The sequence below is a fragment of the Falco rusticolus genome, chromosome 5, assembly GCF_015220075.1.
Source record: "Falco rusticolus isolate bFalRus1 chromosome 5, bFalRus1.pri, whole genome shotgun sequence".
NCBI lineage: Eukaryota > Metazoa > Chordata > Aves > Falconiformes > Falconidae > Falco > Falco rusticolus.
The window spans coordinates 56,085,509-56,109,261 of NC_051191.1; the positions used below are offsets into that span (position 1 = coordinate 56,085,509).

At 40.0% G+C, this 23,753-nt stretch overlaps 1 protein-coding gene across 1 annotated transcript; it reads left to right on the forward strand.

The window, feature by feature from the left end:
* The first annotated feature begins 52 nt into the window (after window positions 1-52).
* ST13 (ST13 Hsp70 interacting protein) lies at window positions 53-23,753 on the forward strand. Its single transcript, XM_037388650.1, has 12 exons — window positions 53-252; window positions 5,213-5,270; window positions 7,195-7,264; window positions 7,368-7,438; window positions 7,948-8,014; window positions 8,590-8,674; window positions 10,747-10,857; window positions 12,233-12,335; window positions 15,605-15,721; window positions 16,409-16,472; window positions 17,666-17,766; window positions 21,948-23,753. The coding sequence occupies exons 1-12, from the start codon at window positions 143-145 to the stop codon at window positions 22,074-22,076; spliced, it is 1,086 nt and encodes a 361-aa protein (XP_037244547.1). The 5' UTR covers window positions 53-142; the 3' UTR covers window positions 22,077-23,753.

Sequence of the window (23,753 nt, forward strand, 5' to 3'; positions counted from 1 at the left end):
AGTCCCTGGGGCGGGCGGGGTCCGGCGGGCGGGGGTGGGGCCTCGGGGGGGCGGGACGGGCTGGAAGCTTCGTCGGCGCCGCGCGGCGGTAGGGCAGGGGAGCGAGCGAGGTTGAGCGCCGCCGCTTCCCCGCCGTTGCGCTATGGACTCGCGCAAGCTGAGCGAGCTGCGGGCCTTCGTCAGGCTCTGCAAGCAGAACCCGGGCCTGCTGCACACCGAGGAGCTGGCCTTCCTCCGCGAGTGGGTGGAGAGGTGGGTCACGGGCCGCGCCGCCGCTGAGGTGGCCGTGAGAGGAGGTGGGGGGGGGAGGGGTTGTCTGGCGCGGGACGCGGTAGGGGGGAGGGGGCGGGCCTTGCCGGCGGGGGAGGGGGGTGGCAGGCACGTGCCGGCGCACGGCCCCGCCACGTGGCCGGGAAGGGGGCCGGGGGCGCCCGCTGCGCGTCCCGCCCGGTGCTGCCCGGCGGGTCCCGGCCTGGGGCCGGTTCCGCGCGCTGCGGCCTCCCCTCCCTCCTCCCCTCCCTCCTTCCTTTCCCGCCGGAGGCAGCCCCGGGGTTACGGCTCCGGCGTTAAAAAAGACTTGGGGCGGGGGGGAGTGTTGTTTGGTTGGTTGGTTTGTTTTTAAACTCTGGCTGTTCCCGTTGCAAAAGCTTGCCCTCGGCCGTCTCAGAGGCTCAGCTTTCCAGGCTGGAAAGCCCCACAATAGTATTTACCGAGCTAATTCTCGCATTATGCAGCAGAGTTGGCTAGCCTGTCATAAAGGGAGCCGAGTTTGTGGGGAGGTGAGTTATATCCTGGTACCCAAAAGCATGAAATACGTGACAGTTGAACAGGCGGGACGGTTCCTGGCCAAAATGTGTTTTGCCTCTTGGAAGTTTCACGTATCGAGTAGTTGAAATGTCGCTCCCCTGCGGGGCACCTCAAGCATCTGCTATTCACGCTGCACATAGCTTTCTGTGCACTTGCGGCCTGTCGTAGCAGATGCTACTCAATATGAAAACACCCTTGGGCTCTATCCTGAGCACCCAGAAGCAGCCGGTTGGAAGGGCTGAGGTCCTTTGCTGGCAGCGAACCCACAGAACCCCTGTATTCAGCTAGGGTACCCCTGCTCAGCTTCCATAGCTACAACCCTCGCTACTCTAAAGAGCGCTGAGAAATGAAGAAAGTCCTTGTAGATACAACTTTTATGAAAGGGGAAGTTAAAAGATTTTTATCTAGTGACAAACTGGGATTTGTTTTAGAAAATTTGCTTTAAACTTCAATCTAAAAGTATTTAAACTGTACTTTTGGTTGTATAGTACTCATAATCGGTTGAAAAACTAGTGGGGCTTTGTGTCCATATATATAGACACATAAAAGTAAGGCATTTCACAGTATGTCATATAATGGAAATGGCTACACTGAACTTAGTTTGGCTTTTTTTGCAGTGATGTTTAGACTTTTTATGCATCTGAATATTAGCATGGTTGTAAACCACAGCTATTTAACTTTGCTTTGTTGTGCAGGACAAGTAGTAGCTGTGCATAACTCCTCCTGCCTAGGAAGGAGATGCATGTCTATTTTACTCTACTGCAAGTCTTTAGTTCCTTTCGCTTGTGTGAAAGACTTATGTGCCTCACCCTAGGTAACTGCCATTCTTGTGTTGCATAATTCTGGAGGTGTGAACAGAGTATTGGGAGGGAGAGGAAGAACACTGACTTCTTTTGGCCAAAGAAAGCATTAGGGAATGGAAGGTGATAATCTGATTGCTAACTTTTTCCATGTTAATGGGGAGGGCTCTGATTTCCAGATTATAAGTTTTAGAGTTTGTATTTGGTTAATAGAAGGATGCTTGTATTATAGAGTAGGTTTTGAACTGCTGAGTGTTTTTTCCATGTAAAACCTTCACTGGATATCTTTATCTCAGAAGTTAAAAAATACTTCAAAGTAGAACCTTCTATAGTACTCAAGTTTTCTGGTTTTCCTCACATATTTGAGGCAAATATTTGGGTACGTTATACACTTGGATATTTGGGGTGGTAGCCAAATGATTTTTCATGTCAAGCTGTCTGGAAGTCTGGTGGGTTCCCCTCTGCCCTTCCATAAGAGTGCTGTTTGCAGTAGGACTATTAAGTGCATTTATAGGGCCTTCTCATTCTTCGGAAACTACTTGAAACAGCATGGCCTGGATTCAGGTGGAAATAAACTCACTGAGTCCTATATCTCTGTCAGCCTTACTTGTATTAATCTGAAAGACACAAGTTTAGCCACCAAGGTAATGTTGTGAGTGAATACAGAATAATGGCTAATGATACTGAAATCTGTCATTAAACTTTTCAGTTAAATTTCTGATGATTTTATTTTTCTTAATGCTAATGATTCTAACTCAAATGATGCTGACTGCTCATAAAGCCAGAATGGGATGCTTTATTTCTGACTTGCTGTTAATATTGCATCAGAAACCTTGTCTTAGCTATTTTCGTGCACTTGTTATGTTCTAACCTTTATTTTATCTAGCTGTTGTATTTAGTTTTTATATAGATAGTGTCTGTATAGAAAGCATACACTAGTGTGATTATGTTTGGAAAGTGTTTTGACATTCCATTTAGTCATGCCTGGTTTTTCATAATTGCAGAAAAATATAAATATTTTGAATTGTTACAAAATAAGTCATTAAAGGGAATGTTTTTCAGATGAACAAAGAAACAATAGCAGTCCTTAAAATTAAGCAGAGAATCCCTAATTGATGAATAGGGCTTTTTGCCTTCTGTTGTTTTGTTCAGATAGATCTTGACCCTTTTGAATTCATGGTAATCGGTTTCTAAAGATAATTTTGCTGTCAGTATGAAAGTGGATGCAGAATAACAATTGCAGTTATACCAACAAGTAATAAAAGCAGCACTTCTCATCACTCTGATGAATGGAAGTATGGAGTCATTGTTGCAATAGAGTCCTGACAGCTCCCAAGAGTTGTTCCTGGAGTTGCACGGCTCTGTTCTAGCACAAAGCTTTATTTGAAAGTCTTTTTGTGTGTGCATGTGCACTGTTTATACTGCTCAGTGCCTGCCTTTTCCTACAAGAGTGTCTCATGTATCTGTATGCCATTCAGGTTAAATATATTGGAAACTTTGCATATATCCTTGCTGTGCTTTTAGTTGTTGTAATCAAATACTGGTTTAAGGGATTTTAGAATAACTTGCTTTTTAATTGTTCTGGGATTGTAACTCCAGTTTTAACAGAGGATAGCTGGATAGCAAAAATATTTTCAAGAGCTAGGGTTGAAACTGTTTAGCCTTGGCAGTTCATGAAATAGCATATTATAAAATGTGCATATATATTAGTTAAACATATCTCATAGACTGTTCTAAGTTTGGATAGTTTTGGGGAGGATGTGAGGAGGGCAGAGGAGATTTTAGTTGTTTGAGCCTTGAGATGATTCAAGGTATTTGATTCCTATGATATTTTTTTTTCTTTTTTCTCCTTGCTTGAGCTGTTTTTAAGTACATGATTGGAAGCTGGGAATGTTGCTGACTTTTTTTGAGTTAGAGGGTTGTTGGTCTCTTTTCAGTAAGTCAGGCTTTGAAAGAATCTTACTGTTAAAGAAAGAAAAACCCCAACGTTTTCAACAAGCATTACTTGTGATCATTGTGTTACCCTGGATATGAGCTATTAGCACTGCTAAAATGCTTCAGAATTTGTAGTTGCCTTTGTGCAGAAGAAAAGTTCCAAGGCTTTCCTAGACAGTCCCTATAGTCCTAGAGAAAATTATCTGATGTTTACAGACTGGTAGAGAATTATGTGCCCTGTTGTCAGCCTAGGAGGGTAAAAATTTAGGAGGATCAGTTACTACATGTACTGCGTGTTTTGTCTAGCTCTGTAACAATTTATCAGACTGCAGTTGTTTAGTCCTTGCAGTACAGCTTAGATTAAGTAGTAATGTCAACATTCCAAGGACACATGTAGATTTTTGAAATGGCTTCAGAAGATGCAGGGTTTTGTAACTTGTGGTATGTTTTTGTGGCAGTTTATCCCTGTAAGCTAGAGGTAGTGTAGTGCTGTTTCCTTGCCTTTTGCTGCAGGGCTTTGTTCCAGGACCTGTCAATCCTGCCACTTGCTCTTCCCTCTTCTACTCTTTCTCCCCCAATTCACCCTTGTCCTGTCTTGCCGCATCCAGCTTTTTTTTTAGCCAGTTTAGAGCCTGACTGTGAGATGGTGCTGGCGACGGGAGGAAGGAACGAGGGGAGAATGGAACTGCAGCAGCTTGACTTAAGCTGTAGGATCTCATCCTTAGGGTATAGTTTTAAGTTGCACTAATTTCTGAAAGTAATATCTGCAGAGAGTCCTGCCCACTCCTGTTTGCCCACTTCCTTTTCCTCTCCCCTGCATCACACCTGACCAGTTGTGTGGGGCCCCAAGGAGTTAGTCAAGGCTGCTGACTTGATAGAAATGGGTTTTTCCCTGTGAGGTGTGTATGGCCAGAGCAATTGAAAACTATCAGTACATGGGAATGCGGGGCAGAGGATGTATGGGAACGGTCGTCCTTGTGGCAGCCTGCCTTTAGGGATGATTAGATGTTACATGAAACAGCTGGAGAATTCAGCCTATGCTTATTTCTGGCTGCTAACCAAAGTCGATATAATATAGAAGTTTATTCTATATTGAAAGAATGCTGTCTATACAGAGAAAGCTCCTTATATGTAGCTAAGGAAAAGCGTGAATATTGCAATATATAAAAGAAATGATTTTTTTTTCAGTGCATCAGTTTTTTAATTGCATAAGCATTTTAGGCCACTATGGTTCTCTTAACTTGTTTTACTTCTGTTCCAAAAATAATTCTAGTTTTAGTAATATCTATAATATTTTGTTTTGACTTACGTTTTAAGTTACATGGTAAGGAGAAAACCCATTTGAGCCAGGGAGGTAGCTTCTCCTTGTGAGAAAGGGTGGGTGGATGGGTGATATGTCATGTGCATGAGTACAGGGCACTGGAGTTGTAGGTGAAGGTGTAGGTGAAGGAAGCCAACAGACACAATGTGCGTTATATTACACTGAGAAAAATGTGGTGGATGTGTGCTTTTAGTTTTGCTGATTTTACAGTGAATTGGATCATCATGTTTTGTGTCACAACAAAAACCTGAAATTATCAGCAGGATTTGAATCTATGTAATATATGTCAGTATATTGATAATCTTACTGTTCTGGTGTTTTGTTTTTTTTTCTCTCTTTTGCTAAAAAGTATGGGAGGCACAATACCACCTGCTCCAGCCACTGCCTCCACAGAGGAGACAAGTAAGGTAAGATATGAAGAATTTATCATTGAAAAATAACATTTGGACTCTGCAAAAATTACTGAGAAGAAGGAAAACTGCTGTCAATTTTCACTCCAGTAGGGTGGGTGAATACAGTAGGGTGAGTGAGTATGGTAGTTCGGTCTGAAGCCTGCACATTGTACATGTCTTGTTACAGATGGCTTCCTAGTTTATTGCAAGTGTTATTATGCTCCATTTCCCTAATCCTGAATGCCTGATGTTCTGTGCAATGCAAATGCCAAACCAAGTCTTGATTATTTTTTTTAATGTTCTTGTTGTCTGTTTATATACCTCTTCTGTAGTTATTAGTGGGTAAAATTATAATATTTGTATGAGAAGAAATATTAGTGAGCACAATGGGTAACAAAGTGAACAGTCGAACTATCAACTATTTAAGGAAGTATTGTGGAAGAGTTGTGGGGTTTTTTTGTTGATTTGTTTTAAGGGAGGTAATAAATTTGGCTTATAGATATTAATAGCAGGATTTTCCCAAGCTTGAAATTCTTTTGGGAAAAAGTAGAATCTTCTTTTTTTTTTTTTTTTTTGGCATTTAACAAGACAGTGGATGCTGTTAGTTTGTTAATTAGAATTGTATGGAGGGATTGTGTGTATGTAGTGAGTATAGTCTGAGACACTGACTATGAAAACAAGCTCCTTATGTCTGTGATAAAGCAGGATGTGCTGCTAAGTTGTGGGATCCAGAGGAAATTAGCAATGCACTTAGAAGTTGATAGGAAAACATTTGAAAAAACATTCTAAGTACGCACAAGTGGCAAAGATTTATGACCTTGGCAAATAGAAACAGTATTTTAATATTGTCACCAGCTTACTGTTCCCTGCTAAAGATCTTAGCCTAACAGTATTAGATTGAGAGAATTTTTGATCCAGGGGCTGTGTGAGGGAAGGCAGGAAGATTGGAAAGGTTGGTTAGTATTCATTGCAAAACTGGTTCTTAATTGGTTGTTATCATAGAATCTTAGAATCATTTAGGTTGGAAAAGACCTTTGAGATCATCAAGTCTAGCTGTTAACCCAGGACTGCCGAGTCCACCACCAAATCATGTCCCTAGGTACTGCATCTATGCTTTTTTTTTTTTTTTTTAATACTTACAGGGATGGTGATTCCACTGTCTCCCTGGTCAGCCTGTTCTAATGCTTGACCACCCTTTCAGCGAAGAAGTTTTTCCTAATACGCAATCTAAACCTCCCCTGGCATAACTTGAGGCTGTTTCCTGTTGTCCTGGTGCTAGTTGTCTGGGAGAAGAAATTTATCCCCACCTGCTTACAGCCTCCTTTCAGGTAGTTGTAGAGAGCAGTAAGATCCCTCTTGAGTCTCCTCTTCTCCAGACTAAACTCCAGTTCGTTCCCTCAGCCACTACTTGTTCTCCAGACCCTTCACCAGCTTTGTTGCCCTTCTCTAAACATGCTTCAGCACCTCTACGTCCCTCTTGAAGTGAGGGGCCCAAAACTGAACATGGGATTCAAGGTGTGGCCTCACCAGTGCCAAGTATAGGGGGACAATCACTTCCCTTGTCCTGCTGGCCACACTACTTTGGATGCGAGCCAGGATGCTGTTGGTCATCTTGGCCACCTGGGCACACTGCTGCCTCATGTTCAGTATTAATATTTATGGTTTATCTGGATTATTTGATTTTGAAGGCAAGGCTGTACCAATAATGGTAGTACATGAGTCAAAATTTGGGCTCTGAATTATTTGTATGTATGACAGACTTAATCTGAGAGGAGGAAGGAAGGAGTTTTGTGTCTTAAAAATAAAACAGTTTAGCCATTAGAGGGACCTGATGCTTTGAAGGTGAATTTTGGATTTTCTGGTGCATTGTTATTTATTAGAGTGGGAACAGAATGTCAGTCAGAAATAATGTATGCTTTCAAATACATTTCTCTTTCAGGGCAAAGCAGAAGAACAGCCAGAGGAGCCAGTTAAATCACCTGAACCAGAAAGTGAAGAGAGTGACTTAGGTGGGGAAAATACATTACTTTATCACGCTTCACCAATTTGAACATGATACCGGAAATTCTGTTTGTGGATGGAGCTTAATCTTGCTTTTTGTTTTTCCCCCAGAAATTGACAATGAGGGAGTGATTGAACCAGACAATGATGACCCTCAAGAAATGGGAGATGAAAACGTGGAGGTAAGCACGGTATTTTCAGCGTCTATGGCAGCAGGAAACATAGGGGGGAGGTTTAAAGTTTAGTCAAGGACAGCAGCTGAGGAGGGATGAATACTGTATAGCTAGGTAGCCAGCTGTTGCTTTGGTTCTTTTTCTCCTAAATGGAAGACTTACTGGCTTAAAACCAGTCTGTCCTTACTCAAGGTTAGATTCCATCAAAAAGTTCAGAAAACACCAAAATAGTTTATCAAAATACCCATGAAGATTAGATACATGGAAATCTGCCATTATTTAGCTTATCGTCAGAGCATTTTCTGGCTAAAAATAATGGTGGCCAATGTCTCCAAAGCTGAACGTGAAGTTTTGTTTTGTTTTTTGAACTATGATGTCAATGTGAATTAAAAACAAGGTTCTGGAATTAGAAAACTGGAGCTCCCTCCTTTGATCCTATCATGGCATGGTAGTTCTGGCCTGGACTCTACAACTTCTGGATTTTGTGTGGTTTTCGTTTTCTTTTTTTTTTTCCTCAGGTAACTGAAGAGATGATGGATCAAGCTAACGAGAAGAAGACTGAAGCAATAAATGCTCTAAGTGAAGGTGATGAATTGGATTTTAGTACGTTATTCAAGGACATAAGGTTGATTCTCCTTTTAAAAGAAAAAAGAAGAAATTCTCTTGGACCGTTTTGAATGCTTTCAAGGAAGAGAAAATGTGCTTCCTGTTGGTTACCCAAAACTATCTAGAACATGAAAGCTTCTCTAAGTACTGTCTTCCCAATGTAGCTATAATTTTGGGCAGGGATGAGGTGAATGAGGTACTGTAGCATCTTAATTACAAAGTGATAGTTATAGTACTTCCCTGCATATTGCTATTGGTGTCTCTAGTGGTTTGTCTTAATGCAGTGAAAAGCTGTGTAATAAAGAGGTGACTTGCTGTTTGATTGCATACAAAGTTAAATGTACAAACTTCACTGGGAAAAGTCTTTTCTCTCAAGCATTAATGTTGGAGTTTGTACTTCAGTAACATAGCAAGAAGGAGAAATTGATTTTCCTTTGTTGACCATGGTCCACTTAAAAAGTGCCTAGGGAGGTAACACCTTGTAAGGCAGTTTTGGCAATTCGGGTGTATTTTCATTGCATAATAATTGAAACCTTACTGGTACTCATCTTCAGGTGAACTTCAGAAAGCTGTTGACTTGTTCACAGATGCTATCAAGCTGAATCCTTGTTTGGCCATCTTGTACGCCAAGAGGGCAAGGTTAGTCACTATAAAATAGTGATTTATGTTTCTGCCTGTTCTGTTATTTTGCTTAAGGAACCTAAATGTAATGGCAACTTGAGGATCTGTGTAAACTTAAACAGCATCAGGAAAAGAGAAAAGTACACTTCATGCATTTTTCTCATTTATGTGATTAACCAGGTTTGCTGAAGCAACCATATAAAGAATCCTGTTAGTAAAGTAACAGAATGATGTTCCAAAATGCATTGTGGTGATACGGCGTTTGGTGTGTTGGTTTAGAGTAATGCTGGATACACACACCTGTAAAGTCTGGTTTATTCTGAGATTAAGATGATTGAAATCATGTCCTCTTTAAATGCAAAGTTAATTGTGGATCATGTGAATTCTCTCCCTGTTGTACCTGCTAAATTAAATCCGTCACTGTGAAGTAGACTTGTTTCCATTAAACAGTCCTGCGTTTGAACAGGGCACACCTAATTCTCAACTCATTCAGTACACACCTTACTGCTAATTACATCTACCAGACTGCAGATAATGCATTGGGAATACAGTCAGATTCAGTATGTGGTAGCCCTGACTTCATAACACACAAACTTACGTTCCTAATTCTTGAGGAAGGCTGGGTAAGTACAGGTTGCAGAAGCAGTTCCCACAAGTGTGGGTTTTTTTCTCCTTTTACACAAAACCCCCAATAACCATGGATGATTTGATAGTTTAGTGGATCTTTTCCATAGCAAGGTATAATTCAAAGAAATGTTCAACATATGATGACTTTCAATGGGATTAATTAGTGTCCTTTAACTGTTCCGTTCTAGTACCTCTTAACTGGTACATGTCTTGCTGCTTTTTCCTTTTCATATCAAGGTTTTTGCATGTAACACCACTTGTGTACCTTAATACCCTGTTGCCAGCTCAGTAGTAGTTTGGGGTTTTTTAATGTCTTACAGTGCCATATTTTCTCAGAACTGGGATTAACAATAATAAATAAAAAGTGTTAGGAGAAGTTTAAAAGTTGCCTCAATTTGGTCTATTGTAGAAATAAGCAAACAGTGTATTAGGATATTGTAAAACTTGCCGTGTAACAGCAGTGCTGATTAAATGCTGAGTAATCCACCTCTCTGGTGGGCTTGGGTTTTGATTCTGGTGGGTTTGGAGGCTGGGGGTTTTGTGCAACCAGCGGCATTGGAGTGTCTCATTGGTGAGATGTAGGTTTGAGACAGTTTCCTGACACTGCTCACCTGTTTCTAGAAGAGAATGTGTAACTTCCTGCTCGCCTTATAACAAGCCTTAATGATGAAGTTACAGGCATTCTAATCACTGATGAATTATTTTCAAGTTGTAAATTGTTTCAATTGTTTCAGGATGTAAAAGGGCAGAAATTCTGACTTGGAATTTCTTGAATATCAAATACTTTTGCCAATGCATGAATGTTTTTTTTAGTGTTTCCTTCGGAGACTTTTAATTTGAGATGCCTGAACCTCCTGAAGTACTGCACTACTAGTTAATGTGATATGCTCGGGTAGTGTAGCAGTTACTTCACTAAACTGACAAAGAATTGGGGCTACTTGCTGTGTTTGTGTTTTGTTTTGCCTCTTAATTTTGGTGGCTCATCTCCTATCTCCTTTTGTAGTTCCTGATGTTTCTAGCTGTTGATCCTTGTAGCCTGTATGATAACTCATGCTTTTTTTGTCTTACTGCTTTAAAGACTATGTAATACGGCATGCATAATATTACTTTTGTTTTGTTCAAATTGCTAGTTGCCATTGGTTGTAGACTCCAAACACACTGGAATTGAGCTGTCTTTGCATTTATATATCCTTTCCTAAAGGATACTAAAGTTATTCTTGCTGGCAAAGCTTGAGTCTGAACAATGAATGCTTTTGCTTCTTTCTAATGATTCACCTGCAAAAGCATGGAGGAGGGGGACAACTACATTTCAGTGACTTCATTATCACTGCAAGATCTTTTTGAACTCTGCTCTTCAAATGCATTATCTCACTAGCTTGCCTCTTAGTCATCCAAAATTATTTCCAGCTTAAGTTAGTAACTTGGTATTTCAATATGTACAATAAATGTTCTTGTTCCCACAGTGTTTTTGTGAAACTACAGAAGCCAAATGCTGCCATTAGAGATTGTGACAGAGCCATCAAGATTAATCCTGACTCGGCACAGACCTACAAATGGAGGGGGAAAGCACATAGGTAATGAACTGCACCTGTACTTGATAATCTCTTTACTTATCTGGGGGGGGAAACAGGTTTTTTTATGCATTCTCTCCTTGTCTGTGTCTCTGAACTGTCTATCTTGTACCTGGAACAGTAGCCGTGAGCCAAGAAACTATGGCTTACAGGAAAGAAAGGGTGTTGGTGACTTATAGCAATTTATGAGTAGTCCTTCTGGAACATTTTTTCCCTCTTTTTTTTTTTTTTTAAAAAAAACTAACTTCTAATGGCTTACTGCTGTTCTGAATAGCATTTTCTAATCATTTGTGAAAGATCATGAGTTCTAGGACTGTGTGGTTTATTTGTGCAGAGGTCTTTTGTTTTCCTTTAGTTCAGTTTTTATTTACTAACCTATAATTCTTAAACATTTCTTTGCTGCCCTTATTCCATTAGATACTAGGGCTCTCTTGCATAGTAAATTAAGGGAACAAATTTCCCTTTGATACCTTGAAGGTATCAAATACCTTTGATATTTGATTAAGCAAACAGTGCAGTTATTTAAAAAGGCATTAAGCCAGTGTGCATCCCCCCCCAGCTATAGTTAAACATTCTTTTAAATTACAATAAATCTGACAGAAAAAGTGTGACCTTCCTTATGGTCTGTATAAAAGTGGTAGGTTTTGCAAATAGAACTTAGCCCTTTTTTTTTTTCTTTTTAAACAGCGTTCAGAGAGTAGTTTGTTAATGTCTGCAGTTCAAATAAATGCCATGGAGTCTTAAGAGTGAGAATACTGGAGCATATTTTGTTTTATTACCTCTGTCTAAGCAGAAGTGCTTTGACCATTTGAGAATCCTACCATTTGATTCAACTTTTATTATCAAGAGTTTGTATAAAATTAATAGTTAAGTGTGCACAGTAACTTGTATGACCTCTTCAACTAAGACATGCTGCATCCAGTTAGCTAGGACATTTGAGTGCTGAGTAAAGAGGGTCCACTTACGATTGAGGTAGTGGTGGTATAGACTTGTACAGAACACTGAATGTGCAGTTTTGCACTGAACGTGTGCCTTACTGATGTGCTTCATGCGTTTAGGTGGGGTACCTTCTCCCCGTTACACCCTTCTTGTTTATAGCAAACAATGATACTGTCTGATGGGGGGGAGGGGGGCGGGCATTGTTACTGCAATCAAAAGTTATTGTAAGGATATAAACCAAGCTAGTATCCTCTAATGGCATTATAGTATGCAGGTTACAGAAAACACCATGATTATTAAACTTCTGTAAGTCCATATAGCTGCACGTAAAAATACTGAATGCTGCATGGTTGTAAATATGTTGGAGAAGTTTGAGTTTGCTTTTTATAGGCATTCTATTTTCTTTTTTCTTCTGAATGTTCATGTTTTTGGAATTCAGACTTCTAGGTCACTGGGAGGAGGCCGCTCGTGATCTTGCATTAGCTTGTAAACTGGATTATGATGAAGAGGCTAGCGCCATGCTGAAGGAGGTGCAACCAAGAGTAAGTGGGGAGGCATAATGGAGGTCCTTCCTCTGTTTCTTTGAGTGACACTGCTGCCTTCAAATTCTCCCGATATACATTGTCTTGTGGGAATGTTTGTGTGTCATCTGACACTTCAGACTGAGTTTATAAATACTTCTGTCTTCAGTCACAGCTGTTTATGGCTCTGTGTAGAGAAACTGAGTCTCTGGGGCTGGGCATGTAACCAAACTATGAAATAGTATGTTCCTTCTAAAAATCTTAACAGAAGAATCTGAAGCGGTCGAAGTTTGCCAGGCATTTTAGAATCTAGACTAAAAACATTCAGAAGAGCAAGAGAACACTGATAATGAATTTTTCAAGATGTTTTTTAATTAAAATTTTATCCTAACCACATTTTACAAAGGGAGCATTCTTTGCTGTGATTTGTACTTTCATTAGTCTACCCCATGAGGGCAGAGTAACCTCAGTGAGACAGGTTTTCAGCTTTTCTCAAGTGATTGACCCCAGCATTCATCTAAGAAAGGATTTCTGTGTAACAAATATAAGACTGTTGATAGCAGGCTTTCTTTTTTATCTGTTTGTGTGTTCCATTAAAGTGGTTGACAGACCACAGATTGCAGCTGTTGCATTGTATTTGGTTTACATGGCAAGGCTGGGGGGAGCTAGAGACTGCAGAGCTGGCCTCTTGTAAGAAGAGACATGTGGCTGCCCCTGTGGCAGATGGAGCTGGTTCCAGCTGGCTCCAAAACAGACCCGCTGCTGGCCAAAGCTGAGCCAGTTGGTGATGCTGGTGGTGCTTCTGTGATAAGATACTTAAGGAAAGAATTAGCAAAGGCAGCACAACAGCTGTGAGAGAAAGGTGAGTAAAGACAATTAAAAAAAAAAAAAAAAAAGAGGTAAACCTGCAGGCACCAGGATCACTGAAAAGGGGAAGGGGGTGTGCCGGGCATGGGAGCAGAGATTCCTCTGCAGCCCATGGAAGAGACCATGGTTAAGGAGGTTGTTCCCCTTGAGCCCATGGGGGTCTGCAGTGGAGCAGATATCCACCCTGCAGACCATGGAGGACCCCATGTCAGAGCAAGTGGATGTGCCCTGAAGGAAGCTGCAGGCCACGGAGAGTCTATGCTGGAACAGGTTCCTGGTAGCAGCTGCAGCCCGTGGGGGACCCATGCTGGAACAGTCTTGTTTAAGGACCGTACCCTGCGGGGAGGACCCATGCTGGATTAGTTCTTAAAGAACTGCAGCCTGTGGGAAGGACCCACACTTGAGCAGTTTGTGAAAGACACTATCCTGTGTGGGGACCCCGTGCTGGAGCAGGAAAAAAGTGTGAGGAGGAAGGAGTGGCAGAGGTGCGGTGGTATGAGCTGCCCACAGCCCCCTGTGTCATTCAGGGGCGGGGGAGGAGGTGGAAGGGTGGGGAACAAAGGAGTGAAGTTGAGCTTTGGGAAGAAGAGGAGTAGCAGGAAGGTGGCTTTAGTTTTGTCTTAGTGTGTCTTCATCCTACTCTGTTTTTAATTGGCAATAAATAAATTAATCTTCCCCATGTTGAGTCTTTTGCCTATGATGGTAGTGGATGAGCGATCTCTCTGCCTTTATCTCAAGCCAGGAACTTCTCTATCTTATTTTCTTGCCCTGTCCTGTTGAGGAGGGGGAGTGAGAGAGTGGCTTTGTGAGCATCTGGCAGCCAGCCAAGCTCAACTTCGCACATGCATATACATTCCTTTGTTTAGTAAGTTCAGCTTTCAGTTTTCCTACCATGTCTTTGTAGAAGATGCTGTCTCCAGCAAAACAACAATGGACACAGTCTTACAGTTTACTAGTCTTCTGTGTTGAAGACTATTGACCTGTGGTAAATGGAATTAAGTCTCAGGTCTGAACCTATTTTATAAGAGGTATACTTAGTGATTGGCTGAGGGAGCCTTGTATTTCCCAGTTAACCTGCTGATGCACAGAAGCAGCCGAGTATCTGTGATACACTGAAGGGTAGTTGCCAACTGTGTTAGAATTTGTGTATGTAGCTCTAGGAAAAATATATGGGTGAGTTTTTATCTTTAATAAGTGAAGATGAATCCTTCTAATTTACTCACTTCCAGATTTCCTCACACTCTTTAGTTTGTAGCACTTTCAGCTGAAAGACTGTGTCAAATTGTAAAAATGCTTAGTTAATTTTAAGAAATACTTAGAAACAATGAAAATCAAAACTTCGGAAACTTAATGTTTCATTTAAAAAAAAAAAGGCAAAACCAAAAACACCTTTCTTTTGATGAACTATTGAATGGCCATGACATCAGGTTCTGATAACGCATACTGCGTTCAACATCAGTCAGTTCTCTGCTGCAGTGTGTTTTCTCTGGCAGATGTACTTTAAGAACGATGTGGTATGGAATTGTCTCCTAGCTAAAATAAGTTTTATCGAAACTTCAGTACTTTACTTCTTCGTTCATGGAGTATTGTGAAAGAGTAGGAGAACATCCACTGTAGTAATGGTTAGCATCCCTGTTCTTGAACCTTGATTTTGCTATATTTTTTGTTACAGGGTAATCATCATACACAATTTGTGGAACTATGAACCATTTTTTGCAGTGGCATAGAAGGACATTCTGGTTTCAGGAAAGCAGTGCTACAGTTAGTGCTCTGTTGTTACAATGAGCCCACAGTGAGGAGCCTTGGGGAGTTTGTTGGTAATTACTCTCTTCTGCAGGGGCTGTAGATGCGATAGACTTGAGAAAAAGCTAATAATAGGAAGCAAACTTCCTCTCCAACAGCCCTTTCTTGGTTTGGTTCACGAATTCTTCGGTCTGTTTACATCTAGCTGTATGTGTTGCAAAGGCACCTGGTACAGCAATAACACTAGCCAAAATAAGTGTGTGTGCAGGGGGAAGTGTATTTCCTGTTGCTGTGCCAGTGAAAATTCCATTTTCCAGGCAGTTGCCAGGTTTAGCTGTGCAGAAATTAATATTTCAGCATAAAAGCACGAAGGGATGTGGAATAACAAAGTGTTTTAAGTTCTCACTATGGTGCAAGTCCCAGAGCTCTACAGCAAAAGGAGTATACTAGAGTGTGTGTGCTGATGAATCCAGTTAGGGCTGAGTAGACATGAATAACTGATTGCCATAGAGAGGAAGTAGCAAATGGCTCCTAAAACAAAGGGGCTTTTAGGATGTGATGTCAGATCTTACTTTTAAGAACTGGTAAAAGCAGATTGTTACGCTTACATGTATTTTTTTATTGAAATACGTTGTGAATGTTAGGAATGTATATGAAATCTTGGTATTCTATTGGAACAGGCCCAGAAGATTGCAGAACATCGCCGAAAATATGAGCGGAAGCGTGAAGAAAAGGAAATCAAGGAAAGAATGGAAAGAGTGAAGAAGGCACGGGAGGAGCATGAGAGAGCACAAAGGGTAAATACTTAGGGTTTAATATTTCTTAATTTGGAGAGTGCCATTTTCGTTAAAATGAATGGCAGAGAAGAATTACTTTCATTTTAAGTCTTATAATTAAGTTTTAGAAAGTCAGTTTCTGTCTTGGTTACTTGACCAATAATGAAATCTGGGGAAGAGGGCATTGTGCTGCATCTGCTTTTATTGTTTAAGACAAAAACAGGCTCCGAAATATCTACTAATGCTGTATTTAATAAGTCATTTATTGTATGACTGTTACAGAATAGTTTTCACTTAAAGTACTTATGTCTCCTGAAGTGGGAGGTTTTAAATTCGGGATGATACTTTGCTTCTCTTCCTCATTTCCTGACACAGTTTGCTTGCTTTTTCTTCATGCTTTACTGATATATTTTAAGATATTGGGGGTGGGCGTTATTTCTAAAAATGTAAATTGAGGAGCTAAAACAAATCATACTGTTCATATTCAGTAAAAATACACTCTGCATAACTTGTATCCTCTGTAGTATGTTTTTGTAGATACAGCTATTTCTTGCCAGTGATTTTGTACATTTGTTTATTGTGATAAACCTACCTACCTGAAACAGTGTCAGCTGTTTGTTTGGTTTTTTTCTCCTAAAACCAGTTGAGCAGTAGAAAACAGGCTGCAGTTCCATTGCTTTGTGTGGAATGATGTGCTTTCATCTGCAGGAGGAAGAAGCAAGACGACAGGCAGGAGGAGCTCAGTTTGGTGGTTTCCCAGGTGGCTTCCCAGGTATTTTATTTTTAAGCACCAATACTTGACGTAGGGGTTACTATTGTTTCCATGTGGAGCATTATAACCACTGTTTTTGTAGCATTTGGTCTCAAGACAGAGGGGAATATATTTATGAAGTTTAGAACTTGCTTACAAATAACTCCTTGAGCACTAGTGGAAAGAGGAATGGATTCTCCTTAAAGAGGATTGATCCTAGGTAGCAACTAGAGGGAAGACAGAATTAATAATGATGGATAGCAAAATGAAAAGATTTAGGTCTGAGAAAACAAAGATGCAGTATTTGCTTAATAATATGTGCTTAAAAACTTAGTATTAAAACATTTTCTAAATTACCCAGGGTGCCTTGGACCCATTCTACTTAAGAACAATCATTTTCAAGTTGAGAATTTGGATAGAATATTAGGGATATCTGGTTGCAAGCTATTGTTAAACAGAATAGTTTCTCAAAGGAGCTAGTGCAGTTTACCTTATAAAGAAGCTGTCCTTGAACAGTTCTGTGAAAATCAGGCTTTTGATGTTATTTTTGAGTACATTAAATTGGTGAGAAACAAGAGTTAGTAAGTACTAATGCTCTTGAAGATTGAGATGTAGTTGAGGTAGGCTGCATGAGCTCTCCAGCTAGATCAGTTTGTCAGGGGAGCCAAACAGAGACCGTATCTACCCCGTTCAGCGCAGCTGGGGTAGCTGCTAATTAAGGATTGAAAAACAAAAGCTCAGGCTTCACTTCAGGGATTTTTTTTTTTATGGTGCTTTTCCTGGTGGTACAATTTTTTCAAACCTAAAGTTCCTGACAAACACAGAATGTGTGTGGGACGTACTACTACTGGTCTGCGTTTGCCCTGAATTGCTCACCCCAGGCATTCAAACTCTTTGTGTTTCTGGGCTTGAGACCTACCTGATTTAAGTTGATCAGAAAAATAACTGCATTTGCATACAAGGTGCTAGAGCCTAACACTCATTATAAGCCTCCTAGTCAATTGTATTAAAAAAATGGATGAGATAAGGTGCAGGTGTTCACAGAAAGAAAAGGTGAAGGCCTTGCTTTCCATTCAGTGGGCCAGCTGCAGCGTTATGAAAGATATGATATTAGAGGTGTGGCAAAGGAAGTACATCTTGGTCTCTCAGTGAGCCTCCTGTATAGATGAATTAAATATTTTTCATCATGGGTTCTTCTTGTCTTGGGTTTTCAGGTGGATTTCCTGGGGCTATGCCTGGAGGTATGCCAGGAATGGCAGGTATGCCTGGTATAAATGAGATTCTCAGTGATCCAGAAGTCCTTGCAGCCATGCAGGTGAGTATTTGTTAAAACCAAACCTAAATGTTCTGAACAAGGGCAGAACAGTGCCTGTGAGCTAAGGGAAGGAAGAACCTTCTGGATAGCAGTGGGATGCTTGCTTATTTCTGTTGTGAAATGATCTCATTGTGTGTGTGTGGCAACTGGCTGGCTGAAATCAGTGCTAGCTGTTTTTCAAACTGATGGGAGCTTAAATACGCCCCTACCCCTGCCCCATACTCGCCTATGAAAGGCAAAACTATGTGGTATGTACAGTTCTTCATCTCTGAATGGTTATTGTCCACGTGGTATAATTCAGTTGCTCCTTTTTTGAATGCACACACATCATGGCGTTTGTTGAAATACAATATATTACAATAATACTGAAATGTGAATTGCCTTTCTCTTAGGGGATTAAGTGTTTGGGTTTTGCCACAGGCAGAGTAGTATCAAAATATTTCTGCATCCAACACTTTCTAAATTCACATTCAGAAAGCTTACTTCCCCACTGGGCTTGATTAATTGCTCAATATCATAACTACTTTTACACGAGAGAAGTATTCCAGCAGATTAAATAAAACATATCTGACATTAGTTTTAGGTGCAGGTGGGCTAGAAAAACCTGAGCTATATGGTTATATTTGTGTGCTAACATGATCAAATATGAAAGTGTCTTGTTAGTTTTTCTGGATTGCTGTGGTTAAACTAGTTGCATCTTGTTCTCAGCTCATTGGACAGCTATGATCCCTATCAAATTAAAAGTATCACAAAGGACCGTTATTTGGTATGCCCTGAAATCACAAAAAAGACATCACTTTCCATGCTAAAGTTCATGGCTTCCCTTAGTGGTTGCAGGTGTTTGGAAACAGACCGTTACTTAGTTTGTCATGGTCAGCAACATTGACCTGCATGCAAACCTTCCAAAAAAACCTCATGACTTGTAGTTGTATTCTATTACATGGCTAATTTATGCTGTAATACAGGAGTTTCAAATTAGAGTTGCTGAGAACAGCTTTGAGGTGCAGTTAAATATTAAGCACTTGCCACATGCCTTTAAGAAGACTCCACTGTGTGCTGATTATATATGTGCCAACATATTGTAGGACTCTATTGCAAGAATGTGTGATGATGGTGCTTTCTGATAATGCAGGCAGGCTTTAACATGTAGGACCTGTCAGCAAAGCCTTGAGTCTCTTGCTGACCTCTTTGTACAAACTTTACATCTGGATATGACTTACTCAGCGTTTCACGTATGTCTGCACTGCTGCCTTTTCCCAAAATGTCCACCTGACTACACTCTGGTCCTCTCTGAATTGGCAGTATAAGCTCTAGTCTTAGAAGACAGTACTTTCTACTACTTGGCCTCTGCTCAGTGCAGCTGTGGAATATATTGATGGATAATGGTAGCTGGCAGCTATTATGCAGGTTATCTGAGGTGTCATGAAAAAGTCTGTAGATAACTGAATCACACAAGTATCTCCCAAATTGCTAAATTTCAGGTAATTATTTAAACTGATAGTATGTAGAGGCTTTTCATAGTGAGGAGTTATGGCTGAAACTGGAATATTCTGAGAGTAAGGACCTTTTCAATCTATAGACTTGGTAACTTGTCTCATCATCTTTGAGACTACTCTGCAGGAGCTAATGTTGAAATAAGCCTTAGTCTGTTAACATCTCAGTAAACCTTATAACTGTGTGTGCCTGAACACAAGCTAGATTAAACTCGTTACGCTGTCAAATTCAGCTTGTCATCTGTAGAAGCAACCAAAGAATCAGATACGGCTGCCTATGGACATGTTTATATAAGTTATTGCTCATCATTGGAGTAAGGATAAGGATCTCTGTAAACCAGTATAAAAAACTTTCTTAATGAAGATTTATGGTTCCCTTACCTGAAAATTTACTGTTTTCAGGATATTTCCTTTTTTTTTTTAATTATGGTTGATACTAGTCTTCTATGCACAAAAGACTCAAATTGTCAAAACCTCTGTTGTATTCCTTTTTTATGGCTTCTTAACAGTAGCCTTTTGCAGTGGTTTCTAACACATGTTATTTTAGCTTATTTGCCCCTAAGCCTTTTAGTTTCCAGAAGAATTGGCTGAAATTTTTGTGTGTTGTGTTTCTCTTATTTTACTGTTTTGTCTGTCTGGGGGGTTCTGTAGTACTTCCTCTCTTGCATGTGTAACTGCTTTCTCAGGAGACAACGTGACATTTGTTTTGGAGAGCTGTCATGTGTTAATTGTAAGGTTTTTTTTTTCAAAAGGAGTGATGTCTACGATGAACCTACATATTCCTTATTTGATATGTAGTCATATGTTAGACCCAGATTTCCACCAAAATTTATAAGTTGGAAAAAAGAATAATTTTTCCTTTAAGTATTTTTTCATCCTTCTGCAACTAGAGACTAGAGCATTAGAAAATGAAATGTTTCACTATACTTACATAATTACTTCCTTTTGCTTACGCGGTGGTTCCTGTTCCACCTTGTGTACTAAATATTTCCCTGTGGAAATGTTGATATCCTCAGTCTTAAACTTTATTCTGGTAATATTGCTCATCAGTGTGAAATCTTGCATGTGTTAAATGCTTTTATAAACAGTTTAAGGTTGTGGGCTTCCAGGGAGTTGCACAAGTACAGAATAATTTACTTGCTGTTAATTTATAGAACCGTAAAACATGTAGCATAAAATTAGATATTTAACATTTATTTAGGTGTGCTTTGACACAAACCAGTAACTAGGCTTCGTCAGCTTTGCCAGATTTGTATACAGGTGAAAACATGATTTAACAACATGACACAATCTTTATAGTCAAATGCCTTATTTTGAAATCAGAAATACAAGAAGTTTCAGATTGTGAAATTCTTCCTTTGTTTCTTTGCATAGGAATCCTGTAAAGTGGAGAAAATATACGTAATGTCTGTTTTCTGAACTTCAGCATCTTATTCTTAATAGACTTTGCAGGTTCCCTTTTATGAGGGAGACAAAACCCTTGTAAATCCTTCTAACAAAATATTAGACTTTATTCTTGGTTCCCAGCGTGTATAAAACGTGATTGAACCGTGTGGGTCATTTCAGTGGAGTCCACACCTACCAGATGCAATTTTGAATCAGACTTGTTAAGCAGCTTTTGTCTGTGTCTGGTGCTATATTAGATACAGACAGGTCTGAGGACACCAGTTGGCTTTTGATGGTTTCCAAAGAATACATCTGTGGTAGCAATGGGCTGCAAGTCTGGGGCAGACTGTCCTGTGAAACTACTTCGATGTGCTAGAAAGAACAGCAGATGAAGCTACAGCTGATGCAGACGATTTGTATTGGATATCATAAACGGCTTGCATTTTAGCTGAATTAAAACCTGAATCTTTGCAGAAGTTTTTAATGAAAACCTTTTTCCAAGCTGAGATGTAAAATTGGGCTATACAGATTAATTAAAGGGCAATGTTCAACACAGACACATGTGAAACGAGTAAAATCAGTTTTAGTTCAATGCAGGCCAAAAGTATACTAGAAATACACAAAAAAGTATTAATGCTTCTGATACTAAATAGAGAAGATGATGATGTTACTTTTTTGACACTGCCTTTGATATATACATTCACATATACATTAACTGCAACACAGTAGTGTGATGAAGAGATAACAAGGTTTTCTTCCAAGTGTGATTTCTCAGAGGAGGTGGGGAATGACTGAGAATTAGATGCATTTTTAAAAGCCAAACATTGCCACGTAAATTTGCTCACAGCCCAGCAGGTAGAAGTGTCTGCAGCTGGAAGGAAGAGGGGTGAAAGGGATGAGTAGCAGCTGTTGCTCAGAGGAGCATTACCCTGTCATGGGTGCTACACACACAGAGCTCCTGTCTCCTTCAAAATGCATTTGAGAATGCCTGAATAGAAATAATCCAGTAGGTGGGGCTCTGTGATGGCTCCTGTTCTGGGAAAAATAACTCTTATCCTACCCCCTTCTCACGCATTGAGCTATTGCTGTAACAAGTTCAGTAATGACTCTGGTGTTTCTGATGCAGTGTTAACAACGTGCATTACATCATTGGGTTCTCTTTAGAGACCTTTTGCCCAAAACTAATGTACTTGTCATGTTAAAAGCTGAGCAAGACTAGATGTATGTGTTGGAACCGCATAACCACTCACTTTTGCAGACTTGTTTTATAAATGTCCTAATTTTTTGCTTTTTGTCCCGCAGGATCCAGAAGTTATGGTTGCATTCCAAGATGTTGCCCAGAACCCAGCAAATATGTCCAAGTACCAGAACAATCCCAAGGTCATGAATCTCATCAGTAAATTGTCTGCCAAATTTGGCAGTAAACCATAAAATCCTTGGTTCTTTAAAAACCATACCTGAATGGGAAGGATTGGATTTGGCTAACCAGTGTTGCAATAAAACAAACCATTGTACCTCTGATCTTGAGAGAAACGGGGTGTTGCTAAGAGAACTGCTCTCTAGCCCCAAGCGTTGGCTTTATTCAATGATTGATTTATAGCACTCAAATTACAGTCAGATGGCCTAGTTTCAACCATCCCTCCTTGTCTAATAGTTGCAACCTTTTATTGTATTAGACAGTTTCCTTTGAACGCTCCTCTAAGAAATTGTAGTATTTCAGGAGTGTAAGATAAAAACCTGCTGTTGTGTTGTTTTGGGTATTTTTTTAAATATAATTATTATTATTATTCTCAGTGAGCAAAGAGGAAGGAAATTTAACAGTTGAAGTCTGTCTTAGTTCCCTTAGGACAGAAAAGTGGGCCTAGTCACAAATAGCAACGGTGGGACAAGTCTGAAGAATTAACTAGATAAAAGAATTGTCTGCAAATACAACTCCTTTTTTTCTTTTTTTTAAATGGGTGACTGATTTTGTATAGCTATTAAAATTACCAGTATAACCGTGCTAGCTAGTTACACACTGGAACTTCTGGCAGTACTGCAAATAATGTGTTATTTTGATCACCACAACTGTACAAAGGTACAGTCCTATCCTTTGCACAACCTGGCATGAAGTACATATTGCAGAGGCCACAGTGGTTTTGTTACTTGCTCAGTTCTTGTCCAGCACCTTTATGTAACATTTTATTTATCAGTCTGGGTATGGGAGAGCAGCTTACTGTCTGTGCTTGTGCTCTTGTCCTTTCCCAGTTGGCAGGTCCTCCGCTGGTTGCACTCGCCCTTCCTTAGGGCCGTGCTTACCAGGTTTCATCTTTTTGGAAACTTTAGGGAAGGAATCTTGTTCCCATCACTACCTCTGTTCCACTGAATGCAAGCCATCCAGAACACGTAAATGCAGAGTTACAAATCAGTGAAGGGGAGAATACCCAACAAAATTGCAGCTCTGGGTTCATAGTCTGTTTTGAGTCCTTATGTGCTTAACTGATTAAAATTTCTTGGCCAAAGTCCTGCTGTCTCTGTAGCGGTGATGACTCTTTCTTCACCACATACTTTGTCTTCCATCTTTTCTTGTATCCTTTTCTTTAAAAAAAAAAAAAAAAGAAAGAAAGAAAAAGAAAAAAAAAAAAGCAGTTGTCGGTTTCATACTTCCATGTTTTTGAGATTGGTGATACGGAGGAAAAGGTAACTGGAGCAGAACCGTTATTCTAACACTTGTGGATTAACAGCATGGGTATTCTTACAGCAGTGTCTGTGCTTATGATGTTCAGTTGATTTGTCTACCACTAAAGACAGTTGTTGCTTCTGTTTGTCTCAGCTAAAACCTTATCTTTCTGTGGAAAAATTACCATAGTTACCTGTTCACCATCTGAGTGTCAACATTTGTGTTACTCTTTTGTAATTCTGTATCTTAAGCCATAACTGATGTTACCATTTTAAAATAAATCTGCATTGGTATAGGAACTGAACAGCAGTTGCAAAAAATAAATCCCCAAATGCTTTTTCTCATACTAATGACCCGGCAGAATGAAATGTGAATCTTTTTGCTTGAGAAATATAGTTCTGAATACTTCTCTCAGCCTTTAAAAATAAAGTATGGTTTTGAAAAATAAA